The sequence below is a fragment of the Myxocyprinus asiaticus genome, chromosome 22, assembly GCF_019703515.2.
Source record: "Myxocyprinus asiaticus isolate MX2 ecotype Aquarium Trade chromosome 22, UBuf_Myxa_2, whole genome shotgun sequence".
Classification (NCBI taxonomy): Eukaryota; Metazoa; Chordata; class Actinopteri; order Cypriniformes; family Catostomidae; genus Myxocyprinus; species Myxocyprinus asiaticus.
Genome location: NC_059365.1, coordinates 1,664,519 through 1,681,839, shown reverse-complemented (window position 1 = coordinate 1,681,839; position 17,321 = coordinate 1,664,519). Strand labels below are relative to the sequence as shown.

The following is a 17,321-nucleotide window of genomic DNA, read 5'->3' as shown; positions in this document are numbered from 1 at the left end:
CGTGTTTGGACTCATGATTTACCTTGACCTGTCAACATCATGAGATGGGTGTGGCCTGTTTCTGCAGTCAGATGACTCATACCAATTAAAGTGTCAATAAAGACTTGATGCCATTCAAATTCATCGCTCATGTCCTTCAACATCATGTGTCTGATCAGTTAATGTTTGATTGATTTCACAATGTCACCATTGACCCTCATCTGAAATAACACACAGAGGTGTTAAAAGTGCAGAGAAATTATTTGTATAGGTTGAACTATTGGTACTGTATCAAAAGTGTACTTAAAGTCAAAGTATAGAGAGTTAAAGCGTGATTCAGTCTATGAAATAAAAACAACTATCGTGTTTACATTTCTCACTTTAGCATCTTTATTGAAGAACTAAAAGAATGTTTTACACATGTACTCTTTATACACTTTGAAAAACTCACTCATAACACATCCATACAAAACAGAAAAACTCAAACTTTACACAATTAAACACTCTATACAAGTCTATACACTTATATACACACACCACTCTAGACACACACCTGAATACTTCCTTTGAATATCCCTACAGATATAATTTCCTTTTGCATTTCTACTGAAAGTCTGTTTACAGCAGGACAGATAAAAGTGTTGAGTTAGTGCGTGTGTGTTAATCATTAGTTGTGTGGATGTTGTAAAGTGATGCTATACAAAGAAGATGAAGATGTAACAGCGCTCTGTATCTATTGAGAATCACAATCAGCAGCTCCATCAATGTACCAATCAAAATACACTAAATATTTGATAAAACAAGTACCATTTCTCACACATAAATAAACAACTGAACATCTGAATCTGGTACAAAAAAAAATAAATAAATAAAAAAATACTAAAAGTGTGCAGATGCAAAGAAATGTGTTTCTACTCTAAAGAAATATAAGTACATTAATTAGTTTAGTTCAATTAGTACAGAATCCATTTGACCCCAAAATCAAAAGATTAAAATAAATTTAGCATAAAAATAAAAAATAAAGCCTTTTTTAGGATCATTAAGAGTTTTGCATTCTGACAATTAGGCATATTACTGTATTACAGTAAGAAAATACTTTAATAATAATTGTTTTTAAGTAGCAGAAATTATAGTACAAAAATACTACCATGATGTAAATTATATTTACATTTATGCATTTATCCAAAGCAACTTATAGTGCCCTTATTACAAGGACAATCCCCCTGGAGCAACCTGGAGTTACGTGCCTTACTCAAGGACACAATGGAGGTGGCTGTGGGGATTGAACCAGCAACCTCCTGATTACCAGTTCAGTGCTTTAGTCCACTACACCACCACCACCACTCCCATATCTATACAGTATATGTGTGTGTGTGTGTGTGTATACACACACACACACACACACACACACACACACACTACCGGTCAAAGGTTTTGAAACACTTGACTGAAATGTTTCTCATGATCTTAAAAATCTTTTGATCTGAAGGCGTATGCTTAAATGTTTGAAATGAGTTTTGTAGACAAAAATATAATTGTGCCACCATATTAATTTATTTCATTATAAAACTAAAATTTTATAAAAAAAAATAATAATTTGGTAATTGGACCAAATAATAAAGAAAAGCAGCCAATAAGTGCCCAACATAGATGGGAACTCCTTCAGTACTGTTTAAAAAGCATCCCAGGGTGATACCTCAAGAAGTTGGTTGAGAAAATGTCAAGAGTACATGTCTGCAAATTCTAGACAAAGGGTGACTACTTTGAAGATACTAAAATATAACACAGTTTTGATTTATTTTGGATTTTGTTTAGTCACAACATAATTCCCATAGTTCCATTTATGTTATTCCATAGTTTTGATGACTTTACTATTATTCTAACATGTGAAGAAAAAAAACTATAATAAAGAATGAGTGTTTCAAAACTTTTGACTGATAGTGTATGTATATATATATATACTTAAAATGGTCCTAAAAATAGGCTTTATTTTCTACATTCCAAAATATAATTGTAATATTTATGCATTTCAATTTAAATAACAAAATTCCATCAAACTGAACTGATTAATATTTAATTAAAAAAAAGTAAAAATGCTAATTTTATTAATTTATTTTTGTTAAACATTTCACAATTCAATTTGATGGACTTTTTTTATTAAATTTAACCCTTTAAGCTCTGAAGGTGTTTTTAAAGATATCCTGTTTAAGTGGCAAACTCAAAATTAAAGGCTTATAACTCAACCAAAAATAAAGCATTGTAAAGAAAACTTTACACATTTTTTAATTATTTAGATCATGATACATTCTGAGACTCTCAGCCTAAGAAACTGCTGAAAAAACAATTGACCAGAAATGTACTTTTTTTTTCTTATTTTTCTGATTTGACATTATATATCTCTGTCAAATCAGAAAAATTGCTTTTGAAAAACTGCCTTTTTTTAGTGTTCCCAATCATGTCAAATGTTTTTCCTAGTGTACCAAAACATCTCCATGTGTCCAAAAGCCTTTCCAAACAAATATAATATAATAATTGTACATAAGAACTAATTACATGATTTTAGTAATGAGATTTCACAGAATGAGTTTCATTCTGTGCCATTTGAGTCATCATTGAGTCTGTGTCATGTATTTGGCGCCATCTCCTGGTGGTCATATGTAACATTGTGCTTCATGTGGATTATCTAATGATCAATACATCTGATTATCTTGTGTGTGGACTCGTCTGAAAGATAATCACCTCCTCTAAGTAATAGTATTTGGTATTTTATGTTCCGTTTATTTTTTGTGAAGTTATAAGTGAAAATGCAGCATTTAAGCAACACCAACATAATTGTCAAAGACATATACTTAGCTATTACTCACTATATTTTTGTCTGTGAGTAAAAGTAAGTTTTGTCTGGTTGTATTCTACTCTTTGAGAGCTTTCTAACGACATATGACACATGACTATTTGACGAGTTTGATGCTTTCACTGATTATAATAATATGTACATTGTTCCTTTTTGATAATTTATTAAAAAAAAATTGCAGTTTCAAATTTCAAAGCACTTGTTCAGTTTTGGTCGTAATGTCTAAATGCATTGTACAGTAGAGCTTCTAAACTTTGAAACAATACATATTTTGTTTTGGTCAAAAGTTATACATATTTTGACAATTATATTTTTTCCCCACCGGCGGGCCCATCCGAGCTTAAATGGTTGGAATGCATAAATCTTCAAAACAGGCTAAATACAATTATTTTTTCTTTTGATTTTGGGGTGAAATATCACCTGCACATGTTCTTGACATGTTTCACACAGACACTTCTAGTTTTGAGATGGGAGAAGTTTATCAGATCCAGGAAATCACATTATATTATTAGGAAACCACTTTTAAGAAATTCACACTAGACCCTCAGGCTCTGTAAAAGCTCAGGCGAAGATTTCAAAACTCATCACTTAGTAAAAATGTGATGTTCTGTGGTTTCAGACTGTTTATCTACCTTCTAAATTCTAGAATGGACAGACCATACATAACTGAACACTGAATACGATATTAATGTTCTATATTAATATATTATATAACACATGTATATTACAATAAAAAAAGCAATGCATGCCATCTGTGTGCACGTAAATACTAAGAGATCCAAGACAGGATCTGCCAGGATCAGGATCAGCCACGACTGCTCAACTAAACCCACATTATCTCCTCACGAAGGGTTCAGACTCCAGAAACATCTTTATTTCTGCTCCTCAGTGGTACAACAAAGTCACAGTAACTGCTACAGTCTAAACTGATTCAAACGAAGCACCAATCACACCGCAAGATTCACTATTAAATGTTATAAGTACAAAGTAATTGCAGTTGTTTGTGGTTTCTTGAACTGCCTGTCCATGTAAATGCTACTATCATAATTTGTACACTTCAGTAAGAGCATTTTGCTAAAAACAGGAAAGTAAATGACAGGTTAGGTCATGTGTGTGTTTACTTTTATGCATTTGACAATTTAAAGCTCTACCAGTCGAGATATACAAACAATACTTTTGTCTCACGTGATTTTTACATGTATTTTTTTGTTGATTGCAGTTCTAATGTCACAAAATATCTCATTCTTAAACTATGTAAGTGCAAACTTATTCAAGTAAAACTTCGCCACACTGTTCAACACAGATGTTTAAAAACTGTTCATTTTAAAACACAGAAGCAGAAGTGGTCTGATGGAAAATAAGAAACATTTGATTTCCCCCGTTTGGCGAGCACACTCAAGACTGCACAAGCATTCGGTCTGAATATATAGCCACAATTTAACACTAACCTTAAATGACACTTTATAAAATAAAACTGAACTGAACAAATATGCAAAATGAAGTCTGCTCAGATACTACATAAATATGATTTGTATAAACTGTACAATGCTCAGAATTAAATTAAATGAACATTGAAAGTTGCTTAATATTCTTTGTGCTTTCATGACACTAGAATACACTTATTTATCATGTGTTTTATTTCAGTGCTTCTCAACTGGGTTCGATACAGGATCCATATTTGACATCGGATGTCAATTGGTGACCCAGTACGAACCATACTCATTTATCAGTACAAGGTAAACAAACATGTTCTAAAATAAAACATTGGAATTTACATTACAATGAAAACTATGCAACAACTATGCAAAATTTCTAACATGATATAGGCTGAATAGGAAAGTCTAAAATGCCTCTTGAAATTTGTTGGTTTAATGCTCTCGACAGTCAATAATTCACTTTACAAAACACATTGTTGTCGACACAAACCATGTTTACTCTAGCGGCAAGTGAATCTGTGTTTTAATGTAGTCTTAGTTATATTTTCTTTGAGCTTGTGTAGTTTTGTTAATGGTTTTTGAGGATAAATTCCAGAGGTGGGTAGTAGCGCCCTACATTTACTCCATTACATTTACTTGAGTAACTTTTTTGGGGGAAAAATACTTTTAGAGTAGGTTTAAAAGTGGGTACTTCTTACTCTCACTCAAGTACATTTCTAATGACATTTTTTTACTTTACAGTGGGCAGCATTCCTGTCGTTACATTACTGGGTTAAATTTTAATTAATGCGTAATTTACTGAGAGCGGAAGTTCACACAGAGGCACACGCTGAGCCGGTGTCATAGACTGTCACTCGATCACTGCAGCAGCATCAAACTCTTCAAAGTGAAACACTTTCTTCGCTCCACACGGTGAAAAAAATAAAAGTTTCATCATGCAATGCTTTCATTTAACACCAAGACAAGCGGACATTTCAAGATTAAAATCACAGCTTCAATTTAAGGCAGTACGCTGAGGTAAGTTTTGGCTCTAATGATAACACGGGCTTTTCTGTGTGAATGTGATGGTCATTTTCAGGGTGATTCTGTAACTGGGCTCTTATGACATCAGTTTTTAAGTGTATTTGTGTTTTTAAGTTTTAAGCGCTTTATCCCACGTCCCGCATGTCACGAGCAGTATTTCGCATTTACCACGTGCCCTCGTGGGGGTACTGGAAACTATCGCAGCTACTTCAGGTGGATTAACTATATAAATCCATGTAAACATCCAAGTTAAGTGTAAATAAATGCCTTAGCTCTGCTGTTCACGTGATTGACAACTGGTGTGAACAGACAGCATTTCTGCACATGCACAGCGAAGTGCGCGTGGCGCGCGCGTGAGAGATGTGCAGGCGCGAGGCAATCGTATGGCGAAGAGAGTGGCTGTATCAGAAATCGTTCACTCGTTCACTATTTCCTATATATTGAATGGCAGTTAGTGCACTATATCTCAGCAGTAAGTGAACGAAATGAGTGAATTCGGATGCTGACGTATACACCGAGTGTCGGAGCTCTGGGGCTATCACAGAAACAACATCACATATTAACTTTTAAAATACTTGGGCCTTACTTGTTATTCTTATTAAATAATATATTAATACAATCAATCTTCATTCTGTTTGTCATTTTTTATATATACTGTGTGTAAAGAGTAAACACATTTGATCAAACAAAGAGTACATTTTAAAATGTATCTGTATGTTTTGCCTCTCTATATGTTATTATGTTATTTGAATCAAGTAATGATTTGTCAAAAAGTAATTTACAACATTCAGCATGAAATAAAACACTGCAGGATTGAAGGAAGCAGTAAACTCCCAGCTCATATGTCTTCCCCGTGGTGGATTGTGGGCAGTTAACCGTCGTCGAGTGTACATCAAATGCACACTCGAAATTAGAGTGCATTGTGGGTAATAATGAGTGAACAAAAGTAAGGAACAAGTGGCTCAATCAGAATTCAGACACTCCTACAAAATGGCAGACACCCAAAATAGTGCACTATATAGTGGATGGGGGCGGTTTCAGACACAGCGAGTGTTCCACGACTGGGGTTGGTGCCCTACACAGGCTGCGTACTCTGCATTTAGGGAGCGGCGGTACTGCTGTACAGAACTAATGATCTAAATTCTTTCGACATTGAAAACTGTAACTACACTGAAATAAGAATCCACACAGGACTTTAAAAGCTATGAAAAAGCGAAAGCAGGCATTAATAAAGCATGGTCTTGCTTTGGTTTATATTTCAGCATTATATATAATGTCTTTGTGAGACATTTTCATGTTTTCACTGTAATAATTACTAGAAATGTTTCCAAACCTCTCTTATTGACAAATTCATCCAGATCTGACAAGAGCCAACCCTCTGGGGTCGACGGACGCACCGGCGCATCCTGCTGGATTTTTTCCGCATAACAGCGGAAACAACTTAAAATACTCTGTCATTTTTGGGCATACAGATAAGTGTAAGACATCATTAGAAACTATAAAGGGTCTACTTTTATTTGTGTTCACTCACAATAACAACAAAACCTTGAGCTTTTGTAACAGCCGTCTCTGTTTCCACAAGCATCTTTCTGAAACACATCACGAAAATGAACTGAAACTCCATGAATACTTATCACACAAACATGAAACATATGTCTAAAGAAAGCTTAAAATGTCTACTTTTAAATCAAACAATTCAAATTTAAAACAAATACTCTCCTGCAATGTAATCTGTATGAAACAAAGCGATGTACAGTTTCTCCTGGCTCAGCTCATAATCTCTAATGTGATCCCACCCACCAGCAGAGGGCGCTATTCATACAGTAATGTGCTGAGACGATCAATGCAAATAGTAAACGCCCCCAACAATGCCTTAAAAAACATAAATTCATCATCTGATTCATTAACATTCCTGCGCGTTTGGAAGATGGCACGCTACACAGGTGAGGAAGCTCTTCAGATGGTCCTGGATAGTGAGGAAGAGTTCACATTTTCCTCAGAAGAGGAGCGGGAATCCGACGAGGAACGTTTGAAGAGCGACTTGATCCAGCCGAGGATACAATTTCGGATGAGTAAGCCTTTACTTACATTAGTTGACATGCTATTTTATATAAACATGGACATATTTTACTAGTTGGACTATTTCCAGACTTGCCAGCCAGGATTCAGTGTATTGAAATTTGAAATATGTCCTAATCGGCAAGTTTTAGTTACATTTAAATGTTGTTTCGGCTAAAGCAGGTATTTAAATTGTATGCTGTATGATATAAATATGATATGTAATATGATATAAAAATAATATGAATGTTTAGATTAGATTTTAACTAGTGTTTATGCTGCCTCATTATCATCAACGATGATCAGGTGTAAATGTGTAAAATGTGCTGTAAATGTGCCCATATTAGAAAATCAGCATATTAGAATGATTTCTGAAGGATCATGTGACACTGAAGACTGCAGTAATGATGCTGAAAATTCAGCTTTACATCACAGGAATAAATTGCATTTTACTATATATTCAAATAGAAAACAGTTATTTTAAATTGTAAAAATATTTCACAATTTAACTGTTTTTGCTGTATTTTGGATTAAATAAATGCAGCTTTGGTGAGCAGAAGAGGCTTCTTTTAAAAACATTTAAAAATCTTACCGATCTAAAACTTTTCAATGGTAGTGTAGGTCTAAAGTAAAGTCTTTACATAAAGAAAATGTATATTCAGATTAATTCTTTGAACTTAAACTCGATTTTGTGAATAAGCTACAAACATTCATTCTCTCTCAGAGGAGGGGTCTTTGTCTCCTCAGGTGTGAATCACATTAATATTCATGATCATCCACGCCTCCTCGCATATGGCCTTTCTAACACTAAAAGTGTCTTACAAAAGTTAAATGACTATATTGTTTTGTATGAATGAGTGATCAGGATGGTTTTCACATCATTTTGTAGCAAAAACTCTAGGCTACAAGGTCCAGTCCTCAAAAGTCTTGTGAATAAATGTTTAGTATGTGATATATGGCCTTATTTCAGTGACTTAACATTTTTGTTTTTTCAAAAACCATGCATAAACGTTATTTTCTCAAAAATACAAACATGTACATACATGTTGCTCACATATTATTGTAGCCCAGTTTGTGCTGAATACAGTGTTTAGCCGTTAATATGTTTTTAAGCAACTAAAAAAAGCACAAATGTCAAAGCATGTCAAAACTTCTCCAGGGCCCAAAACACCCTCAGGCCCCAGAGGGTTAAAGGGGTAGTTCACCCCAAAATTATTTTTTACTCACCCTCATGCCACCCCAGATGTGTATGACTTTCTTTCATCTGCTGAACTCAAATGAAGATTTTTAGAAGAATTTCTCAGCTCTGTAGGTCCATACAATGCAAGTGAATGGGTGCCAACATTTTAAAGCTAAACAGAATCACATAAGTCAGCATTAAAGTAATGCATACGACTCCAGTGGTTAAATCAATATCCTCAGAAGCGATGTGATAGGTGTGGATGAGAAACAGAGAAACAGATCACCTTCACATTCTTCTTCTTGTGTTTTTGTTGATTCACATTCTCTGCATATTGCCCCTGCTGTCTAGCAAAAAATGACTCACCCACACATATCATATCATATTTAACTACTGGAGTCTTATGGATTACTTTTATGCTTCCTTTATGTGTTTTTGGAGCATCAATATTTTGACCTACAGAGCTAAAATATTCTTCTAAAAATCTTCATTTGTGTTCTGCAGAAGAAAGGAAGTCATACACATCTGGGATGGCATGAGGGTGAGTAAATGATGAGATAATTTTTGGGTAAACTACCCCTTTAAAGTGATAGCTCAGCCATAATTTAATATTCTGTCATCATTTCCCTACCCTCATGTTGTTCCAAACCAGTGTGACGCTTTGCATTATGTGTAACACAAAATATGTTAAACAGAATGTTAGAGACTGACGTCTCAGTCACCATTCCCTTTCAAAATATGGAGAGACATTCTGTTCAAAATCTCCTTATTGTGTTGCATGGAAGAAAGAAAGTCATACGGGTTTGGAACAACATGATGGTGAATGATTACGGAATTTCCATTAATAATAACAATAATAATAATTCTGTAATACATGTTAAATGTGTATTATGTAATGGAATATAGGGGAGTTAACGTCCAATATGTCTACTTGAGTACTCTTTTAATTGGATACTTTCTTACTCTTACTCAAGTAATTATTTATGTTAGTACTTCTACTTGAGTAATTATTTTTTAAAGTAATTGTACTTTTACTTGAGTACAGTTTTTGGCTACTCTACCCACCTCTGATGAGTTCATGTCACACAACCTTTCCATGTTGTCATCTGTCTAGCTTCTACCAATTGACAGATGAATTTGTGCCAAAATACTGTCGAGTTTGATTGGATGCACGAACTTTGACATCAACAGCAAAAGATATTGAAAGTGTTTTCTTCTCTCTTTTAAAAGTGGATAAGTCTACTTATGTTGCTATCCCAACTATGCACGATTTTATGGTTAATTGCATTTAGTTTTTTGCATTTAGCATTTTTTCTCCTGCTGTCTGTGACACTATCAGATCAGAACAGAACATGAGACTCATTTTAGGTCATAACCCACCATTTGACAAGCACTGTTCTAAAGGCTTATGTTTTTCTGTCGTGTCTGTACTTGAGAGTACACACAGTCTTCCTGTTCTTTATACTGATGATTGTTTAAGACAGCTGGAGTGAACGTCACCTCTCCATACTGAACCTCTTCCTCCTTCATCTTCCTCTTATTCCTATTCGTCTGAGGGCCAACCACAGCATATTTCACATCTGCATTTGGGGTCACATCTACAGACAGAAAAACAGATGATGAAGGCATGTTGTTGGGCAAGATTTTCATTTATATACAGTATGTGTATATATGTTCACTGCTTTTCAAAAGTTTAGGGTCACTTACTCATTCTTTATTATTATTATTATTATTATTATTATTATTATTTTCACGTTTTAGAATAATACTAAAGTCATTAAAACTATGGAATAACATAAATGGAACTATGGGAATTATGTTGCGACTAAAAAAAATCTAAAATAAATCAAAACTGTGTTATATTTGAGCATCTTCAAAGTAGTCACCCTTTGCCTAGAATTTGCAGACATGTACTCTTGACATTTTCTCAACTAGCTTACCAAGGTATCACTCTGGGATGATTTTTAAACAGTATTGAAGGAGTTCCCATCTATGTTGGGCACTTATTGGCTGCTTTTCTTTATTATTTGGCCCAAGTCATCCATTAAAAAAAAAAAAAAAAATATTTATACTGTATATATCCACACACACACACACACACATATATACATACATACACACACACTTATATATATATATATATATATCCACACACACACACACACACACTTATATATATATATATATATATACATACATACACACACACTTATATATATATATATATATATATATATATATATATATATATATATATATATATATATATATATATATATATATCCACACACACACACACACATATATATATATATACACACACACACACACACACATACATACACACACACTTATATATATATATATATATATATATATATATATATCCATACACACACACACACACACACACACACATATATATATATATACACACACACACACACACACACACACACACACACACACATATTATATATATATATATATATATATATATATATATATATATCCATACACACACACACACACACACACACACACACACACACACATATAATTTATTGAAAAGCCTTGGAATAACCCAATTTTGTTTAATGTAAATATATTGCATTGTTTTGTTTCATATTTGTTTTATTTTCTTTGGTTTTTAGGTTTCTGCTCAACTGCGATTGATGTCTTGATACCTTGTTTGTTGTGTAATTAGGATGCTCTTGGAAAACTGCCAACTATACAGAATAATTAGCTAAGCTTCATTGATTTCTCATTATGTAAACAATGTCACTTTCTCACCTGATCTCTTGTGTTCATCCTCTCTGTTGTGTTTATTATGAGAGGTGTGAGTGCACAGGAGTTCTGTATCGTTACCAGTTGCTGTTAATGAGAAAACACTGATAATTAGCAAAAGTTAAACTCTAATATACTATAGGACAAATGTAATTTTTCAAGCAAAAATTATGATTAAACAGCAATAATTGTCCTTGAGCAAATACCATTTTAATCAACATTTATGCCTAATCAGTAACATAAAGATTAAATAGTAATGTAATTCCTTGACCAAGATAATCTAATCAGGGGTTAAATTAAATCTGGCCAGGTAAATTGTTTTATAGTCGACATTTCACGACATTGCAAGCCTTTGACCAACCCCATCCTAAACAGTAAAGAACCGTGACTGCTGAATGTAAAATGAGCGTGTGGTTTACACACACACACACACACGCACACACACAAACACACACACACACACTCACACACACACACAGTGTTAATACTGTAACCTGTTAACATACATGTGCAAAAATAAATATGTGCTGCATAAGTGAGATGTGTGAAACAAGCGTAAATGTATTGCCCATTTATAAACTCAATATGAACTGACCTGCTGTCAGCTTGAGCTGTTTCATCTTGTAAATGTGACATGCTATGATGACCAACACAATCAGGACCACAGCAACAGTGCACAGAGCAATCAGACTTGTAGCAACTACTAAAATGGAAAAAACCATGTTGTTCCAAAACTGTATGACTTTCTTCCATGGAACACAAAAGCAGATATTAGGCATCTGTTACCTTTCCCTTTCCTTGTATAGACATGAAAGTGTTGCGAATGATGACATAATTTTCATTTAAGGGTGAATTATTTCTTTAAACAGCTTTTAATGCTTTATTCATAACAACAGGAACAGCAACAAGAATACTTTGCATTACTTTTTCAACATTACTACAAAAGAGTGAGAACTAAGCCACTAAATAAAAACTTCAGAAGATCACTACATTGTGCACATCTTAAAATACAGAATATATAAAAACAAGAATGCTAAATTTGGGTGGTGACCAATTTGTGGTATATTTTATTTATTTATTTTTTTCAGCTAAAACTCACAGATCCATGGAGAAAATGCTCCAGGGTTCCCAGTGTGAGTGACATTCCTACCATCTGAGAAATTCCCTGTAGTGTGTTCAGTGAAACCCGTACCGTTTCCTGACCACCTGTCGGTCACTGTAGAGGTCAGATGTGAGGTCACAGTTGCAGTAGTTGTTCCTGTAATAACACATTGTAGAATATCCAGCATTCTCTCTCTGAACCCATTTACACAAAACATATCAATTTACTGCCGAGATGAACAATTAGCCAATGACATTGATTAAACGGATAGTTAACCCAGTCATCATTTATTCACCCTCATGTTGATTGACTTTCTTCTGTACACAAAAGGAGAAATTTTGGAGAAGGTGCTAGTTGTTTTTGCTCTCCATGCAGTGATAATGAACGGTGTCTGAAGTTGTTCAGCCTCAAAGTATGCCAAATAGCCACAAGTGTCATAAAATGAGTCCACATGACTTGTGTATTTCAAGTTTTCCGAATTCACATGATATCTTTGTTTGCGGAACTGATTAAACTTAAGTCATTTTTCACTGAAAAGCTTGACTAGCTCTTCTGGGTATGTTTGACTTAAACTTTATTGTTCCAATTTGGCAATTTGTTCTGCAGCAATGAAGTGCACCACATACAAAACATACAAAGACAAAATACCTTGGTAAATACATTCAAACATATAATAAATATTAAAAGGAGAAAAGATCAACATCGACATCATGGCATCACACAAACATGTCGGCACACAGAGACAATGATAAACATTCACTTTTATTAAATAATATCGATCAATGAGTCAAAGTTCCTTCATTAAATGATATCAAGGCTTGTTTAATAAACGTTAGGGCTGGATTAACCAAATGTGCAATTGGGCACATGCCCAGGGGCACCACCTGACGGCATTTGTAAAATTGTCTAAGGTCCGTTTTTCATTGAATGATTATTAAAGTTTTTCAGTATCATTAATCAGGTGTAAATTATTATCCAGAGGTCCAGACCGCTACCAAAACAGAGCGCAGATGGCGCTGTTACGTGGTACATGTTCCATTTGTCAGCGCTGAATAGGATGGACCAATCACAGTTGTTTATTAATGGATGGAATTTATTAATGCTTTATAGATACTGCTGAAGCGGATTCACATTCACAGATATGAATCCTTGAAATTATCAAGTTTTATTCAAAATAACTATCCAGCGTAAAAATGTCTCCAGTGAGATATAAAACTATCTTAGCTAAAATACCGATGAATGGAGGAGTCGGTTTTATGAGCCGTCGAACGCCCCCTACAGGAATTAACCTTTGTGTCTCATTTGACACAGTGAGTGGCTAACAACATTTACATCTTTGGCAATACATAAAGTCATGCCCAGGGGCACTCAGGAGTCTTAATAATAACCGTATACCTGTAGCACTAATGCTCGTGCTGCAGCATTGTTTATCAAGTGGGTTGCAATGAGATGTCTCTGGTGACAGTCGAATGCCTGCAAATCTAACAGGAGCGTTACGGTTTTGTTTCCGAGCATCTGGCAATGGAATGCCTTCGTAGTCAGAGATCTCATGTAGGAGTATCCCAGATCTTACTTCGAACGGAACACAGCAACATGCTTACATGAGAACTTGCATTATTTTGGATGCATGCTTGAGCGCAGTGCGATAGATTTTAGTCAGGGTATATCTTTAATTTTTAGCGTTTGAAAACGAGGCTGTGAGGGACAGATGTGCAGAAGTTCAATGTTCTGAATGTTCTAGATCACATCTAATTATCACAACCCATGTTTTCTGGAATTTTTGGCCTGCTGGATTTCTTTTGCCATGGAGTATTTTAAATGTTTCTTCAGCTGAACGATCAACACAAAGATATTAAACAGACTAATCCATTGATCAGACTGTTCTTCTACATCCCTCACAATCTTGTTTTGATTTCTGTCAAAAATTAAATATGGTTCTTCTTTGAATAAAGTCCATTCTCAAAAGCGTAGGATAATTGAGCAAAGTTTGACTTGCCAAACCAGCTTCTCAATCGTGAATTCTTTCAGTGACTTAAATTTGGGTATGTTCTTCACTCATGGCTTCGGAAAACATATAAGTTGTGTGGACTACTTTTATGATATGTCTTTTTGAGGCTTGATATCTCCGGTCACCATTCATTGCAACTGCGTGGAAAAAGGCAAAAAGAACATTCTACAAAATGACTTATTATGAGTGTCACAGAGCAAAGAAAGAAAGTCATACATGTTTGGAACAACATGAGGGTGAGTAAATGACAGAATTTTCAATTCTGGTTGAACTATCCCTTTAATTTAAGTTTGATGTGGCCTATGAACAACTTAAGAGAATCAGCTGCAATCAAATCAGTCAAAAAAGCATTATTATTGTTTCTGTTGGTGTTTTATCAAATCTGTGGATATGCATAGATTATAATCTCACCAGGACATCGGTTTACACTAGTGGTGTTCTGTCCATGACTGACGCGGTTCTTCACAGTGCAGGTGATGTTTCCAGAAGTTTCCTCATCCAGATGAATGGTGTTATTTCCATCCTCCAGTTTTTGTCCATTCAGAGTCCAGTTGAAGATGAGCTGATCCCCCTCAGAGGAGCAGGACACTCGCTTCTCCCCACTGGACGAGCAACTGACTGACACTTCCACTGAGCCAATAGGAGCTGGAGAGAGGGATAAAGTTTCACATACTATATTTTGTTATATAGTGAACACTGTGCAGTATACAGTAAACAGTACATTATTTTGAACAATGACTAAATACTTAAACATTCCACAATGACCTACAAAAAAACTTTCACAGACAGGCAACTATTTTATGTGGTCAACAGTGAGATTGTAATTAGTCTGATGATGAGAGAGTTACTGTACCTTCAACATTCACTTGAAGATTGTTTGTGTATGTTTGTTCTCCAACAGAGTTATAAATCTCTAATCTGTATGTCCCTGAATCTGATCTGATCACACTGTTTATAATCAGAGTCCCATTATTAAAGATAAACTCAGATCTGCTTCTAAAGGATTCATATTCCCTTTGTTCCTTTATCTTGCCTTTCTTTACTGTAAAAACTGGATCTGCCGCACTGTCCGTCCCCTTTTTAAACACCAGTTCAACATTATAAGTGTCCAGCAGCATCTGCAGATAGAGTTTGTGTCCCAGAGCTGTGTAACAGGGATCTGTCTGATTAAACCTGCAGAACATCTCCACACCTGAAGAACACAAACACACAATCATATATAACAACATTTGAACATCATTATTTCAACATTAAAAGCACTGTAAGAGCAATTTGTATGTCCTTTGCTGGTATAAATAGCTCTCATAAACCTTTAAATGAATAAATCACATTTTCTGCATATAAACAATCACAAATTACACAAACATACACAGAATTAAAGTTCTACAGAATAAAGGTATCAGACAGTTTATCTGATGACACTGAAACATGTGATCTCAGTTCAACACTGTCAAATAATCTTCAACATAAACACACAACTCTCTCACTGTGACTTAAATGATCTCACATATTACTAAAATACTCCACAATATACACTGTATATACATCACTGCAAATATAAAATGTTTCTTTGTCTAAAATCACTATTAATATAAGTTTGACTCACATGTATCAGTTGGTATCAGCAGCAGCAGCAGTCCAAAGATGAACAGCATTTCTCTGACGTCCAGTTTCCAGAAGAGTCAAATCCCAGCAGAAGAGTGTGAATGCTGCTTCAGATTGTGAAATGAGTGTGTGGAGTTCTGTCAGTCTGTGTTCTGAGTCTCATGTAGCGTCTTCACTCTGATAAACTGGACTCACACATCAGCAAATATCTCACAGTTTCACTCTGCAAAGAGGACGTTTCCTCATAATGGGGGAAAACAGAGTTACAGTTTCCACAAACAGACTTCTAGAAAATAAGAGACTGAAGTAGCAAGTTGTATTTCTCTAAATTCTCCAGAACATAAAAACATGCAAGTGTTTAGAGTCTAACAAAACAGTAAGTTATTTATTGATTAAATCATAGAGACATTTAATCATATTATTGGCAGTACAGGCATAAATATCGTCACTGTTACAGTATGAAAGTGTGTTGGTTGTAAAAGCTTCCTCACATTCAGTAAGTGTGTGATGATGTTTCTAGTGTTTTTATTCTGACTCATTCAAAACATCTGTAGAGAGAGAGAATGAGAAAGTTTGATATTCAGCCATCTGGACTGTGGAGAGCCGTCTATGCTGGAAACAGCGTTACCCCTGGCAATGAGAATGACACACACCTGGAAGCGCTTCTCCCATAATGATTGGAACCAGCTGACTCCAATAAAGGGAGTGCTACATAAGCCAGCACTAAACACACACCTGGGGAGTCACAACGAGAAGCCACAAGCTAATGTCTCTTTCTCTGTCTCCATATTTCAGAAACGGACTAAACCTCATGAGGGAAGCTGCACTGCTCGAGCCACGCATCGCACTCGCCTTCACCCACAAGGACTGTTTCGGAAACACAAGCACTTGGAGCACGGGAAGCCTGAAGAACACTGTGTGTTGCCTTTGCCTCACTATTCACCCTACACCAAACTTTAAACCAATATCACTCTGTGTGTTATAAATACCCCTCTGGGGACGTTAAGTAATCCCAGCTTGTCTGTGTCTCATTCGCAACCCGCCACAGTGGCTTGAGTTACAGAATGTTGGCTTGAGTTACAGTCCGAGGATAGACAAAAAAAAAAAAAAGAGAAAAAAAAACGTACCCCATGTAGATGTACTTTGTGTATCCGCAGAATCCGCTCTCTCTCTCAGGAACACAGAAGCATGGAAGATCTTATACACTATCTCGCTAAAGTTTCACTCCACTAGCAACAGATCTCAGAACAACTGGCTACGGGGTTGGCCTGGACGGAACAGGAGATCGTGCA

At 35.2% G+C, this 17,321-nt stretch overlaps 1 protein-coding gene across 1 annotated transcript in view; it reads right to left on the bottom strand.

The window, feature by feature from the left end:
• Positions 1-2,997: 2,997 nt before the first annotated feature.
• The window catches only part of LOC127412758 (uncharacterized), a 34,241-nt gene continuing 19,917 nt past the window's right edge, over positions 2,998-17,321 (bottom strand). Inside the window, exons 4-10 of the mRNA XM_051649376.1 lie at positions 16,031-16,214; positions 15,278-15,616; positions 14,836-15,069; positions 12,414-12,572; positions 11,910-12,017; positions 11,321-11,401; positions 2,998-10,125 (exon numbers count right to left, since the gene is read on the bottom strand). Coding sequence (XP_051505336.1) covers positions 9,926-10,125; positions 11,321-11,401; positions 11,910-12,017; positions 12,414-12,572; positions 14,836-15,069; positions 15,278-15,616; positions 16,031-16,079 — 1,170 coding nt within the window. The 5' untranslated portion in view covers positions 16,080-16,214 and the 3' untranslated portion in view covers positions 2,998-9,925. The remainder of the gene's footprint in view (positions 10,126-11,320; positions 11,402-11,909; positions 12,018-12,413; positions 12,573-14,835; positions 15,070-15,277; positions 15,617-16,030; positions 16,215-17,321) is intronic.